Source organism: Syngnathus scovelli, chromosome 12 (genome assembly GCF_024217435.2).
Source record: "Syngnathus scovelli strain Florida chromosome 12, RoL_Ssco_1.2, whole genome shotgun sequence".
NCBI lineage: Eukaryota > Metazoa > Chordata > Actinopteri > Syngnathiformes > Syngnathidae > Syngnathus > Syngnathus scovelli.
The window spans coordinates 3,442,097-3,462,968 of NC_090858.1; the positions used below are offsets into that span (position 1 = coordinate 3,442,097).

The window sequence follows — 20,872 nt, forward strand, 5'->3', positions numbered from 1 at the left end:
CATCATAATCTAGGATGATCAACTAATCGTTGAAATAAATTGAGAAGAACTACAACGTATCCAACCATAGTCTGGCCTCAATTATTCTTCCATGTTTTCAATATTCTACTCCTTCCAATGGATTCAAACATCCAAATACAGTGGTGCCAAAATTTATTTAGTAACCAAGCTCATAACCGGTAGTGTAGTGATACATGGAATTTGCTCCAGAACATGTTTTACAATGCTATGAAAACTATGGAGAAATTTCTCTGGAGCCAATTATATTTTATTATAGCATTTTTTTTTCCGTTCGCAGCCTTTAAAAGATTCTTGCCCATTCCTTCTTAGACATTTCCAAAAATAGAGACTTGCGAATGATAGGCAGATTTTAAGATATGAAACTGAATGAGGTTTGGCTCTTGGATGTTTTTTTTTTGTTTGTGTTTTTTTTCACCTGTTCATTTTGTCTTCCTAGGTCATGCACCACCAGCTTCCACAGCCAAATCAAAACAATAGAGTTGGATTTTAGACAGAATCTTGTTCCAAATCTGGCTTCCATGCTGGCTACAAAAACCCATCACCTCCATATCCTCAGCCATGCCAGCCCCCACCAAATCCAGCAGGAGACAAACCCCTGCTCAGAGAAAAAATGGCCAAAAAGTCGCCGGCTCCAAACGGCAAACTAGCAACTCAAATAAAGGCAGGGAACGAGTGTCAGAGCGTCTCCAGAAAGTCACAACTGCCTCCACAAGGTCAGGTGCCAGGCCACAGGCGCAGTCGGTCCGGAGCCCCCGAGGGCGAGGGATAGGTCGCCGCTCCTTAGGTGCATCCCCTGGTAGAGTTAGCCATGCCCTAAGTGTAACAGGATCCACGAGGCTGAAAGGGTTGAGCAAGGTGCCTGACCACTACAGAGAGTTAGACGACACCCTATGGCGAAGAAAGTCTCCGAGGGGGGCGCAGCTGTCAACTGATTCCTTCATGCCACCCAAATCGTGCAGGGGTGCGAGGAAGACCAGGGGAGGAGCTACTACCAGAAACCAGCTGTCAACGACCAGCAACAACAACCCAACTACTGATGAGTACCTCGAGAAAGCAGACCCCGAACAACTTCTGCCGGTTTCTTTGAAAACGGATTTTCAAGGCCCTGCTCATGTTAAAGGTGCTAAAGAGGGCAGCCCCCTCAAAGCGGACTCACCGCCGTGCAATGAAAACCTGGAGGACTGTGTCCCGCTAGATAACCGGACAAGCATAATCGGTGAGGCTGTGACAGAAGCCCCTGGGAGTGAAGATGAGCAACTGGACCTCGGTGACGACGCTAGTCGAGATAGCCCTCGCGAACTAGCTGCTACGAGGATCGCCTCTCCTGTCTCGCAAGGACTGCAGATGCCATCTTTCACGGGAGACAAACTCGGTCAGGTCAAAGATGACGATGTGATCTCGGTAGAGACGAGGACCGACAACACGGTCGATTTAGAGATAAATCCGGACATAGCGGCCGAGAAAACGTCTGAGAGTTCGGACGAGGTTAAGCAGAAGACGGCTTATGTTACCGAGGAGCCGGTTGATGGTGAGGGTTTACCAAAACAGAGCAACTCTGCTGAACCCCTCCTTAGTACTTCAGTTCTCTTACAACCTCCGGATAGACCTCTGTCCGTCAAGGGACTGCCTGAACAGTCACTTGACAAGGTGCTAATTGTCCCAAACACAGCTACCTCATATTCCACCAAAGCCCCCGACCCCTCCGAGTCATCCCAACCAGAGGTTCCCAGGGAGACCTGGACAGACATGCAAACTATCATTCAAGGTGCTAAAACTCCTGTCCCGAGATCCTCTGCTGTACCAGAGACCTCTATGTCACAAAATACCAACCCGGTAGCAAGGAGTACCCCGGTTATTATCCGTAGTGACTGCCTGAAAACAAGCAGCTTCTGGGAGCGATTGCAAAGCCTAGAGAACCCTGCTCCGCAAGCCAAAGATACGAAGCCCTCTCCAGAACTGTTGGACCGCCACAGTCAGGTTGAGACTCCGGCTGAGTGTAATCCGGTTCCGAACGAGGATAGAGTTGTAGTAGTCGCTGCGCCCGAGGTAGACCTGCCACCAAAGATCTCGACCCCTTCTCTGGACGGCAGCTCGGCCTTCTCTTGCAGCTCCGAGAGTACCCGCTCATCCTTTTCCTTGGAAACAGAATCGGAGTCGGGCTACGGCGAATCTTCTGTACCGTCGTTATCGTTGGGGTGCGAGGGAGGACGCCGCCCGCCCTCCTGGAAGCAACAGCACCGCAAGGAGAGGCGAAAGCGAAGCAGGTGCGGGAGATGCGAACCGTGTTTGAGGACCATCAGTTGCGGCCGGTGCAGCTGCTGCCTCAACCGCAGCACCGGCCATCAGATCTGTAAATTGAGGAAGTGCGTGGAACTGAAGAGGAAGAGGCCGTCGACGTTGCTCCCTCTCCCTGCCGCACAGGTCAGTTGTTTTGTTGTTTATTTTAGACAAACACTCCTAAAGTCCAGTCCTGAGTAAAAACGGAATGGTTTTAGTGGTACACTGAGATTTCCCTAGATGTGGTGCAGCCTTCCTGCGAAATATTTGTGCATGGGGGGGGGGAGGGGCGTGGAGAATAGACATCCCATGTGAATGCGTGTGTGACTAAATTGAGTATGCTGGATGATGCCTTCTTTGTTTTCATGACCGGCAGCCGCTCAGCACGTGGTTGGAGTAATGCGCCTGTTATCTGTGTGTGCTCGAGAACCTCACTATGAATGGTTTCCTCTGAAATTTTTTAATATGGCGCCATAATTTTTCATCGTTTTGATGAAATTCATCCAAGTCGTAGCTCATAGCGTCTCTTGTTTAGCACGACCGCCTCATGGTTTTGAGGTTGTGGGTTCGGATTTCGATCCTGGCATTCCTGCGAGGGGTTCCCTTCCACATTCCAAAGACGTGGATGTTGAGTTCATTGAAGACTTGTGCGATTCTAAGTATCAACGTTTCTTTTGGTTTTTGGTCAACTGGAACCAGCTCACCTGGTAACCAAATGACGATATATGGTAATGAAAATAATGAATGACTAGTCCAACTAGACAATGTAAGCTAGTTATGGTTGAATGAATTTGACCTGACATATGAACCCAGAACCTCAGAACTATGAGTCAAACCCGCAAGTCTCCAAACCCAACATGGTGGGTAAACCGTAATCTTGCTTTGTGTTTATCATGTCACAGAGCAGCTGTTTGCTAATGCGGCTAATGGGTCAAAATTGCGCTAACTTGTTCGGGGACGTTTCTCCCTACCTCTGGGCCGACCGGCGTTGCGCCAAGTCTTTATTATGACACGTGACGAATTTGGCCCGGCGGTATTGTCCTCATTCGGTGGTACGAGTTGTCGGAGCCCCGGCGTACACCATGTGCGTCGCACAATGGTGTCCATGCGGCTGGGGGGAGGGAGAAACTGAGAGCGAGGATCCATGCGGTGTGTGTGTATTAACTGAGTCGCCCTCCCTGTGGCAGAGGGATAGGCAGATTAGGAGTGACTGTTATATAACACCTGCAGAATCACTCAGAGGAGACCTTTGTGCGCCATTGCCGAGCACAGGAGGCAAGAGTCTGCAGACGTATAATTAGGAAGGTCCCAAAATGTGGGTCAGTGTGGGCTTGTGTGGCTTTAAGGCTCACTGGGTGTTGTTTATCTACACACACATACGCATGGTGGCTGGTAAACTGGCTGTTAGAATTCAGAGCAAACTGGTTCCGTTGAACTGACATGACATCGGCGCTCATCTCAAGAATGGAAATTGAATCATCGAGATTTTGTAATTGCGGTGAGGAGGCAGTAGTTGAATATTTAGTAGTTACATTTGAACTATTTTAACTGTCAACTGCTGCAGGACTGAAGCCTAAACTAGAGAACTGAAAGAAAACGTCCCGGAACTGAGGTTCAAACCCCAGAAACCTGCGAACTGCGAGGCGGATGGGTTAACACTATACCACTGTGTAAATAGAAATGCTCATAAACCACCAACGCCAGATTCAACATTATTACTTAATTGTATTTAGTCGGTAAAGTAATTCCCGCTAACAAAACGCTTTTATATTCGGCTCATGAGTAGCATTAGCTCGCATGTAGGCTAAATTAGCATAAATAGATGCAACACTACTTAAATGAAAACAACTCAAGAAAATTTGAGGCACTTTTATGTCGAGTTATAATATGAACATAACGCGAGATTGCGTTAGTCATTTGCAGCTCGTACGGGTTTCCCAAGTCGTCGAGCCGAGGGCGAGATTACGACTTGGTAATTATGTAGCAATAGCATATGTTGGTAGATACTCGGTGGCCACACTTGCTGATCAAGCTCACACACCCTTCCTGCCAAACGTCTCTTCCACAGGATTGTGAAAAAGGGCAGAGGCCAAGTTGAGCTTGTAGTGGCTTGTCTACGACTGTTCCTGTTTTCCGCAACATAGCGAGCGGTTTGTTTTGGTCCCGTCTAAAAATAATAATAGGTTCATCGAAATGTGCTGAAAACACACTTGAAAGAATTTAGCCTGCAAAATTCTTCTTTGTTTTGTGCGAGCAGTGTTGTTGAGGTGGTTTCCCTTTTTCAAATAAAGGTCTGGTTTCACTCAGGCTTCCTTGATGGCTCCCTCATGGCCTCGCCTTACGTTGGGCATTCAAGGGAAGGCTGGGCCTTGGCCCTTAAGGCACACATGCACATTAGCACCACACGCTAAATGCTGCCTTTCATAGTGGATAAAAAAAAAAAAAAAGTCCTTACTACATGGGGCAGCATGGTGGCTAAGTGGTTAGCATGTCTGCTTCACAGACCTAAGGTTTGGGATCCAGTTCTGGACTTTTTGTGTTCTAGTTTAGGGTTTTTTGAAGATACTAAATTGTGTGTGAATGTTTTTCGGCTTCTGTGAACTCACCCATCATCATAACGAGGACAAGCGCGATAGTAAATAGATATTTCCTAGTCCTAACTTTTTTTAATGGCTGACCAATAGACAGTTAATATCGCTAACGTATGCAAAACGATACCCGAGTGCTGTGAGCCTGAAGTGACGCAAAATACACAAAGATGAAAATATTCCAAAAATGTCCATCTTTTTCTACAGTAAGAACAAATATTTCTCTCTTTACTGTTTCAAGCTTCCCCCCTTGAAAATGGTCACAAATTTCCATTTCAAGATGGCCACCATTTTTCCTGACGATAAATTTAAAAAATCCATTTTAGTCGAAAATGTCACCAGTAAAGTATTTATTATTCATTACGTCCCACCCTTGCCTCCTCCCCCAGGACTTCAACTGAGCTTTCCGTAACCTGTTTTAGCCTCCGATGAGCTAAGCCTAGCTCCTCCCTGCCATCTCATTAATCTCTCACACATCATCCAATTTTTTTTTCTCTCTTCACTGCGGCGGTGCGTTCGGCAGCGAAAAAGTAACCCAGCTGAGAGAACACGTGTATCATGAAAACAACTTGCACATCCGCCAGAAAGAGAGGGAGGGAGCGAGGCGGCGCTTTGGGGGATGTGTAACACCGTTAGCTTTAGCGCTATTAAATAAAACAAGGTGTCGTCACCATTCATTGATTATCCAATTTCAAATTCGAATCAATTTGCCTTACCGGTGACATCAAATAAATGCCATGTTTTATTTTTCCGTTCGTGAATATTTGCACATTAGCGTACGGTTTATCGTACAGCAAGCCACCTCCTCTATTGTGTTCAAAACGTGAGCCTGCTTAATGTAAAGCCAGAGTGATTTGTTCCGAGCAGACGCGCCTGTCACGGCGCTTCCCCCCACTCTGCGCCTTTCGGAGGTCTTCAGCTCCGACGGTTGCCACGGCGACCTCATTGTCTGCCGCCCACCTTTGACCCCGCCTGCCTACTCCGACGGCGTATTCTCAGGGTCATAATGAGGCTTAGCCAGAGATAAACGGCGGACACGCACCACTGCCGCTCTGTAAGACTCTGAACTCGGTAACCTGCGTCCAGGTAATTAGGCCAAACTAGAATCTATTACAATTGATTATCCTATCCAATAATCGGATAAAATTTGAAACGATTGCGACAAGGTCCGGGTGCTTTCTCGATCAGCTGAAGGACGCACGTGCGCGCCATTCATCGCCCAAGCATGTGGGACAGAAGGCGAGCCCGCCTTGCCCGCTCAAGTGTCAGGGACGCTGCCAAAGTTAGCGCCGAGCCAACCCGCTACGAGTCTACCTCAGACTGGTTCATTACGGCAACCCAACGGTTTTCCTTTCAAGCCAGTCCAAGCCAATTAGCTGGAATTGAGCTCTGCAAGGTATACACATGCAAGTAACAGCCGCCCTGCTTGCTTGCTTGGGCCCAGAAAAGAGCAGATGAAGAGGAAATGTCTCTTTTATGGGACTCTCAGTTCTTCTGCCAGAGCCCAGTAAACATGAGCGCAGATGGACTGCTGAGTAGGCAACCCGAGACGTCACCACGCGGCCGAAGCTATTAACGCTAAGTGAAAATGCTTTCCTCAATAAAAAAAAAAAAACAATCTATAGATAATGATGGTGCAGATGGATACGGAACAAGCTTTTGCATGTTTGCCGTTGTTGTAGTTTTAATCCTAACCCTAACCCTACCGATACCAAGTACCGATACTTCCAATACAATTTTAATTTAACACAGGACAAAAAAAAGGGAATATTCGGATTATAATCTGCCATCACGCCAACAGTATAGCGAATTTTTTATTTTTTTTGTGCTACAGGTATCGGCAGTTTCTATAAGTACTCGATACCTTAAAATAAAGCTGCTATCTGTGGCTCTCCTTTCCCATCTACTGTCATGAAAGATCACTTAAAAAAAAAAAAAGGGAAATGCTCACATGACTTTACTACAACGTTAGCATTCAGCTAATGATATACTCAACCAAAAATCTCATGTAATATATACTGCGAGTTTTATTTCTCATCCTCCACTTATACAATGCATTTGCGCTTTAAATACACGTGTGCACATGTGCTGACTCACCATAACACAAACCCCAAAAGCCTTTTTCCACTCGACTCGCGAGCAGCCACGAGGCCCCCGGGGGGTTGGGGGAGTTGCCTGCCTGCATAGTTTTGCGCATGTGTGTTTTTGTGTGTCTCTGGGTCAACGCGTTCATTTGCGTAAACTCAACTGGCGTTCACCGTGTCTTTCACAAGGAGGATTAGCAAATAGTGTTATATTTCTTACTATTGTCATCTCTGGGTGAATTATAAAGTATAGGGGGCAAAGTGTAGTTCGGTCTTTCCACCGCACCCTGGGCTTGCCACATGTTACTCTCTCGAAGGGCAGCCTGGCTCTTGTTACGAAAAAGTAGTTTGGACATTAATCACCTTCAAATGCATTACACGCGAGCAGCTCAATAGCAACAGTCGCTAACTATCCCCAAACATCTGGCGGGGCCGAAGCCCACTGGAGCCCAGCCCAGTAAAACGTGACCGTTGCCAACGGTTGTCATTAATGCCGCAGCTAATGTCAACGTGCCTCTCATTGGCTAGCGAGCGGTGACAACCGCAAGCAAACAGGAAAGCACACATTTCAGTCTAAAAATAATCCGTGTTAATCGAGCAAACACTTCCATTTCGCAAAGCAAGGAAGGTGGGGAACGTTTATTTTTGACTTGAAAGGTTGTTGTTTTTTGTGTCACTCAAGATGAAGCATTTGATTGATACCACTCAGCCTTTTCTTAATTTAGATTGAGTTTCCTTCATCTAGCCATTAAAATATTCAAGAAGGCTTCAGGCTCTTTTTTCATTTATGCACTGAATTATTTTCTTCTTACAAAGAAATGTTATTGAACACTACTTTTGTTTTTTTGCTGTTTTTTGTCATAGCCAATTAATGCTAATCCCATTCATTTCAATAGAGTAAGATGATTTGAGACGCAACTATTTTGCAAATAAAGTTATTCCACCAAATTTTGCGCTATATCCAAATCACATTAAAATTTACTACAACTTACTATAAACTAAGAAATATTTCATTTCCTCTGCCGTTGTATTACACATACAATAACATTTCACAATTTGGCTTTGGTAGTCAATCGTCCCAGTTTTTGTTTGTCTTTGTGTGCAGTTCGTAATTTGTCAAACCTGTTCGGCAAGCTGTAACACTTCTCGGTTTTATTGCGGCTCATCCGGAACTAACACGAGACAGCATTAGCCATTTCTGATATGATCTCGATTTATCCTCGTCACCGACAGGTTACACTTCGAGACTTATTAGCGAGCGTTATAAGGCCGTACATTGAGTGACTTCCAAGTCAGGCTGTTTCCTCTACCGCGCTCAGCAGAGCGCAATCATTTCCTCTGTGTGTGTTGCGTATTGTTTTCCTCCTCGATGAAACGCTCAGCTGAGGCGGCCTCACCGGAGTGTTACGCACTGCCGCTTGAGTTCCTCTGATGTTGTCCCGGTATGACCCTTCTTACCTCACGGATGCCTTTAAACTCACTCACATCGTTTTTTGATTTTTGTTTCATCGTCTCGTGCTCTCTAGTTCCTTATCTTTGTTTAGCATCCTCTATCGCAAATCGTCTGCGGTGACCACAAATAATATCTTAATATCAGAGATCACATGATTTTAGGGAAGTTGTTTTCTCGGGAGAGGAGGTCAGTGTCACAGTCATGTGAGAGCGAGGAATGTGCTGCGTAACAAGCCTTCGGACAGAACTTTTTGGACACTGAGTCAAGTCAAGTCAAGTCAAGTCAAGTTTATTTGTATAGCCCTAAATCACAAACAGTCTCAAGTCAAGTTTATTTGTATAGCCCTAAATCACAAACAGTCTCAAAGGGCTTCACATAGACAAAAATTGACAATTATTCAATTCACACTCCAAAGTAACGATGGCTTTTACCGATTAATCGAGTTATTTTTCTAGTAGGGCTTCAGGCTCCACCACTTCGACGTAGTTCCTTAGCGTCAAAATGCTAGCAGTTGGTGCTGAAGATCTATTTTTCTCTCTGGTGCCGTCTTATTGGATCGTGGAATGACTCGACGGGTAATTTCCCAGTGATCAGGTCAATTTATAAGCCAATCAGGAGTCAGCGCAGGAACACAATGATACTATTCCTGTTTATTTACAAAACACTTGAATCCAAATCAACTCTGAATATTAATTTTTTTCGACAACGAACCGAGGAAAACTTCTTCTCATCTCGTCTAATGCTCGAGTCCATCCTCAGTTCTATCAGTAGCACCGGGGTGGTGCCTTAGGGGTTAATCTCTCCCAGTCACAGAGTTGTTGTCCTCAGCGCCAGATCCAGCGTGTGCACGCCGTCCATTCCACAGCTTGCCTCCGATCCCTGCGCATAGTGCTCGAGTGAAAAGCCCACATAGGGGATCCTTTGTTTAGGAGAGTCTAGGCATGGAAGATAATTTACAAACCGCTAAGGTCCTCACGCTATTGGCTGATGAGCCCCCTGTCTGCCCCTTGGGGAAGGCATCTCGTGTGTGTGTGTGTTTTTGTGTGTGTGTAACCTTCAGCTGTGGCAGTGTCTGACTACCACAGTCACCCTTGTCATGTCATCCAGAAGCTGGCCCAGTGCTCTGTTACTGTCGCTTGTCTTTTGAAGCAAAGCAAGATGGCCACCAATACCTTCTAGTGTGTGAGGGAAAGGGGGTGGGGGTGGGGGGTGATGCTGAAAACAGAGGGGCTTCCTCCCAGGGCGGATAAGGTTAAAAAAAAAAAACTGGCTGTGTGTGTGTGACTTAGTGGTCTAGCTGCAGTGAAGCTCATCCCTTGGATTTAGCTGATTGGAGTGCTTTATTTGGAAGCTGGTTTTGATTCAGGCTGAGGACCTTGAGGGTGTTTGGCTTGTCGTTTCCAGGTGGGTTTAAAGGACCTCGTAGCAGCCGGTGCTTTGTTCGGAGGAATCATTCTTTTTCATTTTGCGTTACTTTCAAGAGAGCCGTTGGTGCACCTGCTGTTTTTCTGACTAGCAAAGCGTGTTTTGTAATCCTGTCAGGCTACACTTACGGTAATACTATTCGGCCCTCTTCTTCTCACCCACGCGGTCGCTTTAAAGTTTCATCTTTGTCTTTAAAAAAAATAAAATAAAAAATCACTCCGGCAGGAAACGCTCTCGAGTGAATGAACAAAAAAGTCTCACGTGCGGAAAGAAGAGAAACCGCTACGACCTCAACTCTCAGCCAGGAAAGGGGAACATGCTTTCTTTAGCGTAGAATAAAATCAACTCTCACATGCGTGTAGAAGCGGAGAAGCACTTCAGACCTCCCTGGAGACGTGTCGCCCGGAGAGACAGGTTTGTTAGGATTCAAGTGTCTGTGACACCGCTGTTGCTAGGGTTGGTCTCTAAGAGTGCGTGAAGCTTTCGTTCCAAAACTACTCAAGTGTTTAGTGAACAGTCAACGCTTGGACGAGCAGAGGAGTTTTCCAAAGGACAGCAAAGATCTACAGTGGTTGTTCTACTAGTGAGGACAAAGAACATACTAAGATGGATAGCAATGATATTAAATGGCTTCACCTCCTTACATGTGACTGGAGGCAGACACAAAGACAGCATCCCCCCGAGTGACCCGCCGGTTAAATACAAGTCTGCGTTTCGCATCCTGGAATAAGAAACCTTTTCATTCTTTTTTTTTTTTTTTTAATTGCAAGGCCAAATGGAGAAGAATAAAAAGCTGCTTTTTGAGCTTTGAATGTCGGACACAAAGATGCATAGCGTACAGAGAGGCCAACGCGTGCGTCTGGTGCAGGCTTGGAAGACGGCCAGCGGTGCTTTGTCATTGAAAGCAGTTTTTTGTGACAGGCGGACTCCCCCCCGCCACACACACACACACACACGTCCACCCCTAAATACCCCTTCCATTAACTAAGCACTATCCTGTGTGTTGCCCATTTTTCCTCATCCGCTTCCAAAGGTTATCTCAGGATTACAGTAGAGGGAACTTATATTTTTAAACATAAAAATAATAATAAACATGTTTAAAAATTCTCATCTTCAATATTGAATTGGGCTGAATTATAATGAAAAGTGAGCAATGAGTTTAGTTTGATTTTCCGGTTTCACAGCTCAGCAGATCCCAAATAAGAAGCTAAAGTTTCCTTTTCATTTTTTAATTCAGGAAACTACAACAGAATAAATATGCAGCTTACATAAAAGCATACATTTAGCATGATAAATAAGATGCGAAAGCCCCGCTAGCTTAATGCTAGTCTGTTAAATTAAATCAGAATGCTAACCTTAGCTTAGCAAATACATTAATTAATGTAACTAAACATTCTTTAATGCATCATATAATACCTGAATATAAAAAAAAACACTCCCCGCCAAATGTTTTCAGCCATATTGCAAAGAACAAAAAAAAAAATCTGTATAATTACCTTCCCTGCTATCTGTCACTTTGTGACTTCCTGTTCTCTGAACACGGACTTCCTGTTAGCTAAACAAATGACAAATCCAAACACACCAAATTAACACGACTTATTACAAATCCCTGTATTAAACTAAAACTACAAACAGAACATAATGCAGGTTTATTCATTTATTTATTTAACTTATGTTAAACCTGTATGACCTTTTCAATGGGTTCATGTTGTGAGTACATCGATGTACAATACATATCCTGGAATACAGTCAACGTTGAATACTTATAGTCAACTCTCTCATCTTGGGTTCCTGCTTTTCATACTCTTTTCCTCAAGGAATAAAATGAGTCCAAATCCATGCTATTTTCCCAGCCTCGCTCAAACATGGGAACTTTTTATTTTTCCCACTCCACTGACCTCTTCCTCTCTTTAAACTCACACCCATTGTTGTCCAGTCCAGGATGTCGTTGCGCTTTTGATGCAGCTCAGCACTTGTGTCTTTGTCATATTTGAGGATAGCTTTGCATATTTTGCAAGTCTGGTCTCATTTACTGAAATATTTCCACCACTTTGAGGCACCACTTTGAGTATATTGAGTACAAGCCACTACCCGTTGTCTTTGTTATTGCCAAAACAAGGACTGTAGGAAAGCCCTCGAAAAGTGACTCATTTAACCAAAGAATTATGATAATAAGGGCAAAAAAAGGGCCTTTTGCATTACTTACTTGCGTCATGAATACTTAACAGCCGCAACAGTTTAAAGTCTGGTCAGTTGACTCGTTGTGGTCTGGTGATACTGATGAGTCTGTTAGACACTGATAGAGTTTGCGAGGCGTTTCTTCCATGTAAAACGAGAGAAACGATCTGTCAGATCTCATGTTGTTTCACAGACTAAAACAAAACTAATAATTTTTCAGCACGTTTTCCAAATTGAAAATAAATCAAATGGACTATTTTAATCCGTAGTAAAGTAGTACTGAAAGAGTTCCATGATATAGCAACATATCAGATGGCAGGGGCGTGTGTCGTTTGTTCAAATAAAGATCTCTCTTACTTCAAACAATAAATTTTTGATTTTGTATTCCTCATACTTTCACCTGCTCACTGCAAACCCACATTCGCTCCACTCTAATTATTGAGTCATGAGTCTTTGTCTGGCGGCTCCGTTGAAACCTTGAACGTGAGTGTTTGATTGGTTCGTGTTGTTTGCCACAATATTTTCAAGCATCTTGATAGTGGAGGTGGCAGATGCCTTCACTACGCTGAGAGGGAGGTGTGTTCTGTTTTTTGAGTAATGCTGAGTAACGCATGCCACGTTGAGTCATCACTTTCTTATGTTCTCCTTCTCTAGCAGGTGGTTCCACAAAGTGGGTCGTTCAATGGCAAAGGGGAGGCACAGATGGACGTCACCCACACGGCGGCAGAGGAGGACGAGGAGGAGGAAGGCCATATACGACATACAAAAACTCCTCCCGGCACACTTCGCCGCAACCTGGACCTCGGCGGACGCCCGGCACTTATTCAGCGAGAGCTCGGGTTGCAGCTGAGCAACATTGCACTTCACCAACAACATGTACGCTCTTCTGTGAATTTCCACAACGGAATTTCGGGAAACCCAACTAAACCTAACGGTGCTAATGTGACCGGTGGGGGTCACGCTGATCTGAAGTCATATCACAGGGCTAAGATGGCCTTAGAGCCTCAACGGAGCATAATCGCCAGTATCCCCTCTCAAAACGGACCCAAGACTCCTGATACGTCGGCCCCATTGAAGAGGATCAAACTGGAAGAGGATGAAGAAGCAATCGCCTCGCATTTTAGCGACAAAGATGATGTCTGCGAAGACCCGTTGTCCACGTTAGCGGCGGTGGTTTGTCTGTCCGTCACGGAGAGACGAGGGCTACAGGAGAAACTCTTCAGCTCACGTCCTTCCGCTCTTCGGTCCATCAAAACCGAACCGCCCGATTTGCATTTCATCAAGGAAGAGTCCGAGAACTTGAGGAATGACTTTTGTCACTCTCGGGGGAGCATACCCAGGACTCCCCAGACCATCAAAAGTGAACCGCCTTCAAATGACCTGTTACCAAGCGTTCAGTCTTTGGCAGAGAAGAGGAATCTTAGTTTTGACCAGGCTATCGCCATTGAGGCCTTAACTCAACTGGCAGCTATACCTCAGCACACCCCGATGTTTATTAAAACCGAACGAAAGTGTGAACCTTCTGCGGTCACCCTGCAAGAAACCTCAACGCAAGAAGCCAAACCCACAGCAGAAATCCGCTACAACAAAGTTTCGGTCATTAGCTCACCGGTTCACCAGACGTCGGTGATACGCCCACCCGTGGCCAGACACGGTAACGTCATCCAACGGTGCCAGGGCACGAGGCCGACTGAACGGGGCAACGGAGCACCCTGCAGGAGGCCGTACCAAAACTTCGGTTCTCGTGTTATCAAGTCAGAATACGACAACTCGGATCCGAAACTGGGTAAAGACCACGAGCGTCACTTTTGGGAGGACCGCGAGAGACCCAAGATGATGAGGAACCGAGACGAGGAGGAGGTGGCCGCCCAATTGGCCAACTTGGCTTTCATCATCCAGTCCCGTCAGAGCCAGCTACCCGGGGCCAATCACGTAAAGGGGACTCCCGTGTCAGCGATTAGATACAACTACCACTCGCATTTATCCCCTGGTCAGAAAAAGACCCCCGTAAAGAAAGCTAAAACAACCCCTTCAAAACCCAGGAAGAAGAAGAGTAACGAGGGACCACAGGAAGGAATCAACCGCCGGACCCCTCTCTCAAAACGCATGGCAAATGGAGATGCGGCTCATCGAAGCAGAGGAAAGAAAACCCCTCTGCCTGGCAAATCCGGTCCCCCTCATAGGAGGAATCTGTTCCTTCCTCAGGCCCAGATTGACCTGAAGAGATACCTGGCTGAAGCCCAGGAGGAAGCAAAGCAGCTCATCCGTCACAGTACTCAGACTCACCACTACAGGACCAACCAGAGCCTGGACCCAGAGAACCAGCATTTGTCATATGTGCACAACCCACTCCACCAACACAATCCTGCCGCAGGACCGGGGCAGGAGAGGTGTTTGTCAACTCAGGTAGCGCAGCCCCGCGAAGGGCTGCCGTACGGTGCTAATCCCGGGGTGACACACCTCAACCACGTTGCCGACCCTGGTCCCGCCGACAGCCTCTTTGGTGCTCGACAGTCTCCGCCTCCAAGCCAGCAAAGCTACTACAAGCTGGAGAGGTCGGGGCCTGTCACCGTCTTGTCTACATCTGCCGACGGAGACGCGGGCCACTCGGCGGAGTCGACTCCATCCAAGCACAGCGTCAACTGCTTCCTGGAGTCGCCCATGGCTTTTCTGGATACCCCGACAAAGAATCTACTCAACACACCCTCCAAAAAACTATCCGACCTTCCTTGCTGTCAATGTGTGGGTGAGTTGAACCTTTAGCTTCTGCATTCTTGGCGCACTTCAAAAGATGTAACTCAGTTCTGGAGTTGAATCCTGACTCCGGCTCACTTGATTCAGTTTTCTCATAAACAACCCTTCCCCCCCACAGACCAAATCATTGAAAAGGAAGAAGGTCCTTACTACACTCACCTCGGTGCAGGACCCAATGTTGCAGCAGTGAGGGAACTGATGGAGACCAGGTAGACTACCACCACTTGCTACTGCTATTGAAAAGCCATTTTAGCATTTAGCAAAGTACTCATTCGTTTGATTTGGACTCTAAGTCCCAATTACTACTACACTATTTATGGGAATCGAGCATTAATATAAGTTTTTAGTCAGTGTGCAAGTTTTCATTCATAATTCAATGCATTAGTAGCATGTTGAATAAATCCTGAAAGCCATTTAAGAATTTATTAATCACTAGTTTGATTTATAATTCATCACATTAGTAGGATATCAAATACATCCTCCAACAACTCGTTATATTACTACTACTGCTGTTTCAAGTACTACTACAACTACTACTACTACTGCTGGGATCTTTGTTATTATTTAACTGGATTTCTGTGGGGTGTGTTCACCACCAAACATGCTGAGCGTGTCAAGTACGGGCTTGGTGGAATGCGGCAAGGTCACCGCCAAGGAGTCTGCTATTAAGAGGAAGCACGCTTAGCATGTACACACACACACATATATATAAATATCTATATTTAGATATCCGCACAGACAACAGGACAAGTGTGATGTAATCGATTGTGTAAAACAGCAGCCTTCATTAGTTTGGGAGTGTCAGACAAGTTTTCATTTCGATCATGTTGTCATTATGGTTGCCCTCAGCGGGGATGGCTTCTGGCAAACAGCCAAACCACATTATTGCATAATGCCGAGACAGAAGCTGAGCTGCAGTGAGTTTGTTTTCAGAGGTCACACCGCATACTATCATTTCTTTTCATTTTATTATCAACTTTCTTACGGCTGGTTTTGAATAGAAATCAAAGCGCTTAGGTGTCCCTAATGTAATGTCTCTTATATATTTTTGCATCACAGATATGGCGCTAAGGGAAATGCAGTCCGGTTGGAAGTTGTTGTCTACACTGGAAAAGAAGGAAAAAGCTCCCAGGGTTGCCCAATTGCAAAATGGGTAAGTGATAACCACTTGTAAATATAAAATTATACGCAGTGTCTCCTCAGATATACAAATATGTCCTCTGATGTCATAATAACGACAGTTTGATCGATCATGTGACAGGTGGTCCGGCGAGGCAGCGAGGAGGAGAAGCTCTTGTGTTTAGTGCGGCAGAGGCCGGGGCACTACTGCGACACCGCCGTGCTGGTCATCCTCATCCTGGCGTGGGAGGGAATCCCGAGGGCGGTGGCGGACCACCTCTACCAGGAGCTCACAGATACCCTCTTCAAATACGGCTCGCCCACCAGCCGACGCTGCGCCCTTAATGAAGAGTAAGCGCTGATGACTCCGTAACCACGTAGGATTTTAGTTCTCAATACCCGTTGTTTCCCCCTCCGCAGTCGGACCTGCGCCTGTCAGGGGTTGGACCCCGATACCTGCGGGGCATCCTTCTCCTTCGGCTGCTCGTGGAGTATGTACTTCAACGGCTGCAAGTTCGCCCGTAGCAAAGTGCCACGCAAATTTCGCTTGCTTGGTGACTACCCGGAGCAGGTAAAGGGATCATCATCACCAAAAATGATCAAGATTTTTCAACCCAAAAATATGACAGAGCTGTTTGACTCCATTTTGGACAAGTAAAACCTAGATTTCGCATCTTTATGACTTTTAGGAGGAGAAGGTCGAGAAAAACCTTCAGAGTCTCGCCACTGACCTTGCACCACTGTACAAGTGCCTCGCTCCTGAAGCCTTCCAGAACCAGGTAAGAAACATGAAAGCCCAATATTTATTCTTCATTAACCCTCGGAGTAGGAGTTCCATCTTCTTTGTCATCACCACAAAGCAAGTGAACCCACATCTCTTCTCCAGGTGGAGCAAGAGGAGAAGGGTGACTCTTGTCGGCTCGGCTGGAGGAAGGGACGTCCTTTTTCGGGAGTCACGGCTTGTGTGGACTTCTGCGCCCACGCTCACAAGGACAACCACAACATGAATAACGGCAGCACTGTGGTGAGATGATTAATTTGTACCGCGCAGGAGCAATCTCCACTCCATACTAGGCCGAAACTAAAAATTGGCAGCTCATTATTTCGCTTGGTGACGTTTGGTTTCTTTTTTATTCAGGTTTGCACTTTAACAAAGGAAGATAACCGCGCGGTTCGGAATATACCGGAAGACGAGCAGCTCCACGTTCTTCCGCTCTACAAGATCACCGACAGAGACGAGTTTGGTCGTGTCGAAGGACAGTGGGCCAAGATCCAAACCGGTGCCCTTCAGGTTCTCTCATCTTTCCCGAGAGAGGTAAGCAGAGAGCGAATCCTCCCGCGGCCGTGGTACCGATAATGGAACGAAAGGTGAATCGGATCCTTCTTTTTCTCCGCTCCTCGTCAGGTGCGTCTGCTAGCTGAGCCGGTGAAGTCAGCTCGCAAGATGAGGCAAGAAGCTCGTTTGAAAGCTCAAGCCGAGAAGCTGGAGAAGAAGCTTGGCTTGAGCCCGCTCACTCCCACTAAAGTCAAGCGAGAAACCCCCACCAAAGGTGGTGAGTCCAGTAGCAATCCAGCACCGTGCATTATGGGATGCCGATACAAACTCTGTCCCCCTTTAAGAAACAATACGAAATTTCAGATGTTAACATTATCCTCCTGGCCTGCAGGCGATTCCCGATGACAGTGAGGCAGGTCCTAGTCAGTCAAGTGATGATCTACCAGAAGTCAGACGTAGTAGGACTGCATGAGGAAGGAAGCAGGGACAGAACAAGGAGAGAGAGAGAGGAGGTGACACTGAGAGAGGAACATGACGTGAGAGCAAACGCAGAGAGAAGCTAATGCTTTGGAAGACCTTTGCTAGCACAGGCGCCCCGCTAACATGGCCGTTGGTCTATTTATCTACACGATGTTCTCTCCATTGAATCCGAGGTCCACCGTATTTAGAAAGAAATCACCCCAAAAAATGATTTCTCATGGTTTTGAAATTCTTTTTCTGTTTTCATAACAGAGCAACATGCCCTTTACAACAAAGCATCGCCTCGTCCCACCAACGTGGACCGGTGCCAGGCCAGCACTTACAGTCCAAGCACCAGCAACTACCACCAACAGAGGGACCTCATGTCACCCAACCACCACCAGCCCGGATTCCCGTTCGGACCAAACCGCCCGTATCAGAGCACCGGCGACGCGGTGAACGGCTACCCCGCCGGCTTCCCTCGTACTTTTAAAAGTGAGCCTGGCGAGATGCTCTCCCCTCCGCGGAGACCTTCGACTAGCGCCCCTCCGTCTTCCTCCTTCTCCCCTCAACTTACCTCTGAGGGTCTCTACAGCAGGCTGAACGGACTCCACGGCTTTGAGGAGGAAGTGAAGCAGGAGGAGGTGTGGTCGGACAGCGAGCACAACTTCCTGGACCACGACATCGGCGGCGTGGCGGTGGCGCCCTCGCATGGCTCCATCCTCATCGAGTGCGCGCGGCGGGAGCTGCACGCCACCACGCCCATCCTCAAACCCGACCGCCGCCACCCCACGCGCATCTCCCTGGTCTTCTACCAGCACAAGTCCCTCAACGAGCCGGGCCACGGGATGGCCATGTGGGACGCCAAGATGGCCAAGAGGGAGCGGGAGAGGGAGGAGGAGGAGGAAGATGAAAGGCTGAGGATGGAGGAAGGCGGGAGCGGGTTAGGAGGGGAGACAAAGGAGGGGGCGGGGTTAGACGGGCACGATGCGTGGAAGACCAGGGACATCCCCACGCGGCAAACGTGGACGCTACCGAGAGACGGGGTCATCACCGTGTCCCCTTACGCCCTCACACAAGTGACAGGTCCTTATAACAGCTGGACTTAGGCAACACACACACACACACACACACACACACACACACACTGTGCTTATTTATGCCTTACCTCAATCAACTTGAGACTGCTTGTCATTTATTTTCTACCTGGTTTTAATCACGCTCTACAAAAAGCCGCTTGAGTATTTATTATACATCCTTAATATTAAAATGATTTTTTTTTTCTTGTGCTCACTCGTAAGACAAGCACGGTAGCAGAATGACTGTGTCTCAATAGATTTTTTTTTTTTATTATTATTCCTATTTGTGCCACTAGTACTACCTGAAGTTATCGAATATGAAAAATCTTACATATTAAAAGAGAACGGATGTGCACAGGTTCACCACACTAAAGCCGTTATGTGCGGAAATGTCATGTAGCAGTGGGATAAAAAAATATTTGTAAGAGAAATTTATTCTACTAGTGTTCTGAAGTCGTACTCGTTTTCTGGTAGGGGGGAAAAAAATGACAGTCGTTATAGGATATCGAATAAATACTCAACCGGCTCGCTTTGTGCTCCCTCGTCTTCCTCTGATTTTTTTTTCCCCATTTAACTGTGAGTTTTATGTTTATAAAAAGAGATGGTGCTTTGAAGCATTTTTAATTTTTTTTTCAACTGCTTTTATATATACAGTATACATACAATATATATGTATACTTATGATAAAGAACAAAAAAAGGTGATTATTTATTTCTGATCATTTCTATTTAAGTCCTGGTGTTAAGCCTGTTTACTGCAAGATAACCTGTTGCTTCAGAATCAGAATGACGGTGGTACCTTGCTTTTGTTTCGAGTTCTGTGCCATTCTCACTGTGCACACGATATACATCATGCTTCTATTTTACTTGGGATGATCTCATGTAGCAAAATGGCTTCACGCATTTGCTCCCCTCATGAAAGGAACTGATTTGTCGTCTGGAAGGTTTCTCAGAAGCACTTTTTTTTTTTTTTTTTTCATTTTCTCTCACTTGAAAAATTGTCCCAAACCTAATTATGTATGTACAGATAGGGATTTTTTATATATGAATATATTTTACAGTATTCTTCCTTTTTTTTTAACACTTAGCATTCAGAGCAATTATGATTTTTTTTTTTTTTTTGTCTACAACAAAGTGCTTATCATGACTGGCACTTATTTTATGTGTTCACTTTTTTGGAAAATTGGAATTATCAGAGTTGGGATGATAGGATTTTGGAATTTTTTCCGACTCGCTGTACATTTGATTGATGCCTGTTGAAACGCCAACATGTTGCCAGTTTGTACACATATCGATTTTCACCATCTTAACCAAAATTTTTTTTTAAATGTTGATACCATCATCCTTCAGACAATTTCACACTTCCTTCACAGCATATGACGGAGTCTAAATAAGGTGATTTTGTTTTATTTTAAATTGTCATTTTAAGGACTCTTGATCGAATTCCGTACAAATGTCACACGGCTGGTGCCGTAATTTCTTCGTGGTGCTCATAGGACAAGTTAGTTCACTGACTCAACTTGGTTTTATACAATATGGATGGTGCTCTTTTTAAAATGAAAAAAAAAATGTATTGGAGTCTCTACAAATGTAGTTTTAATGCTGTTGCAACACACACTTGATCATGATGTATTTTTAAAGTTAGATAAAAATCATAGTCCAGTTCCAATGTCTTCCGGAACGACAAACACACAATAAAATGAATGTAAGCATGTTTGAAATCAGTTGATTTACAGGAAAACCCCTTTGAAAATGAAAACACGTTTTGATTTATTGTATCACTCACAATATGACATTTTTTTCCCATCAATTATGAGCTATCACCAGCATTAAAAAACTTGGGAAAAACTTTTTACTTGTTAATATTCTGTGTAAATACGTATGTGAACTATATTGTTTTTACTGTACTGTGTGTAGACGTTGGATGCTCTTACTTATTTTGCAACAGAATTACTGTATGTGGCAAAAAAAAGATTATATCCATTTTAGACTTGAGAAGAGACTACATTTTGCATTTCTTTTATGGATGTCTGATCTTTTGGGGGATTGTGAAATAAAGTCATATTTATATTTTTGACTCAATCATATTCTGTTCATGGTTTGTCATATTTTTAGACTACTGTACAATCTAGGCTGGGCTTATATTTCATTTTTTGGACT

The 20,872-nt window shown here is 45.5% G+C and overlaps 1 protein-coding gene across 1 annotated transcript in view; it reads left to right on the plus strand.

Annotated features, from left to right (window-relative positions):
- tet1 (tet methylcytosine dioxygenase 1) overlaps positions 1 to 20,794 on the plus strand; it is a 29,919-nt gene extending 9,125 nt beyond the window's left edge. Inside the window, exons 4-14 of the mRNA XM_049736238.1 lie at positions 458 to 2,442; positions 12,681 to 14,772; positions 14,899 to 14,989; positions 15,840 to 15,933; positions 16,042 to 16,250; positions 16,320 to 16,470; positions 16,589 to 16,678; positions 16,786 to 16,923; positions 17,038 to 17,214; positions 17,305 to 17,452; positions 17,908 to 20,794. Coding sequence (XP_049592195.1) covers positions 580 to 2,442; positions 12,681 to 14,772; positions 14,899 to 14,989; positions 15,840 to 15,933; positions 16,042 to 16,250; positions 16,320 to 16,470; positions 16,589 to 16,678; positions 16,786 to 16,923; positions 17,038 to 17,214; positions 17,305 to 17,452; positions 17,908 to 18,743 — 5,889 coding nt within the window. The 5' untranslated portion in view covers positions 458 to 579 and the 3' untranslated portion in view covers positions 18,744 to 20,794. The remainder of the gene's footprint in view (positions 1 to 457; positions 2,443 to 12,680; positions 14,773 to 14,898; positions 14,990 to 15,839; positions 15,934 to 16,041; positions 16,251 to 16,319; positions 16,471 to 16,588; positions 16,679 to 16,785; positions 16,924 to 17,037; positions 17,215 to 17,304; positions 17,453 to 17,907) is intronic.
- The last annotated feature ends 78 nt before the right edge of the window (positions 20,795 to 20,872 follow it).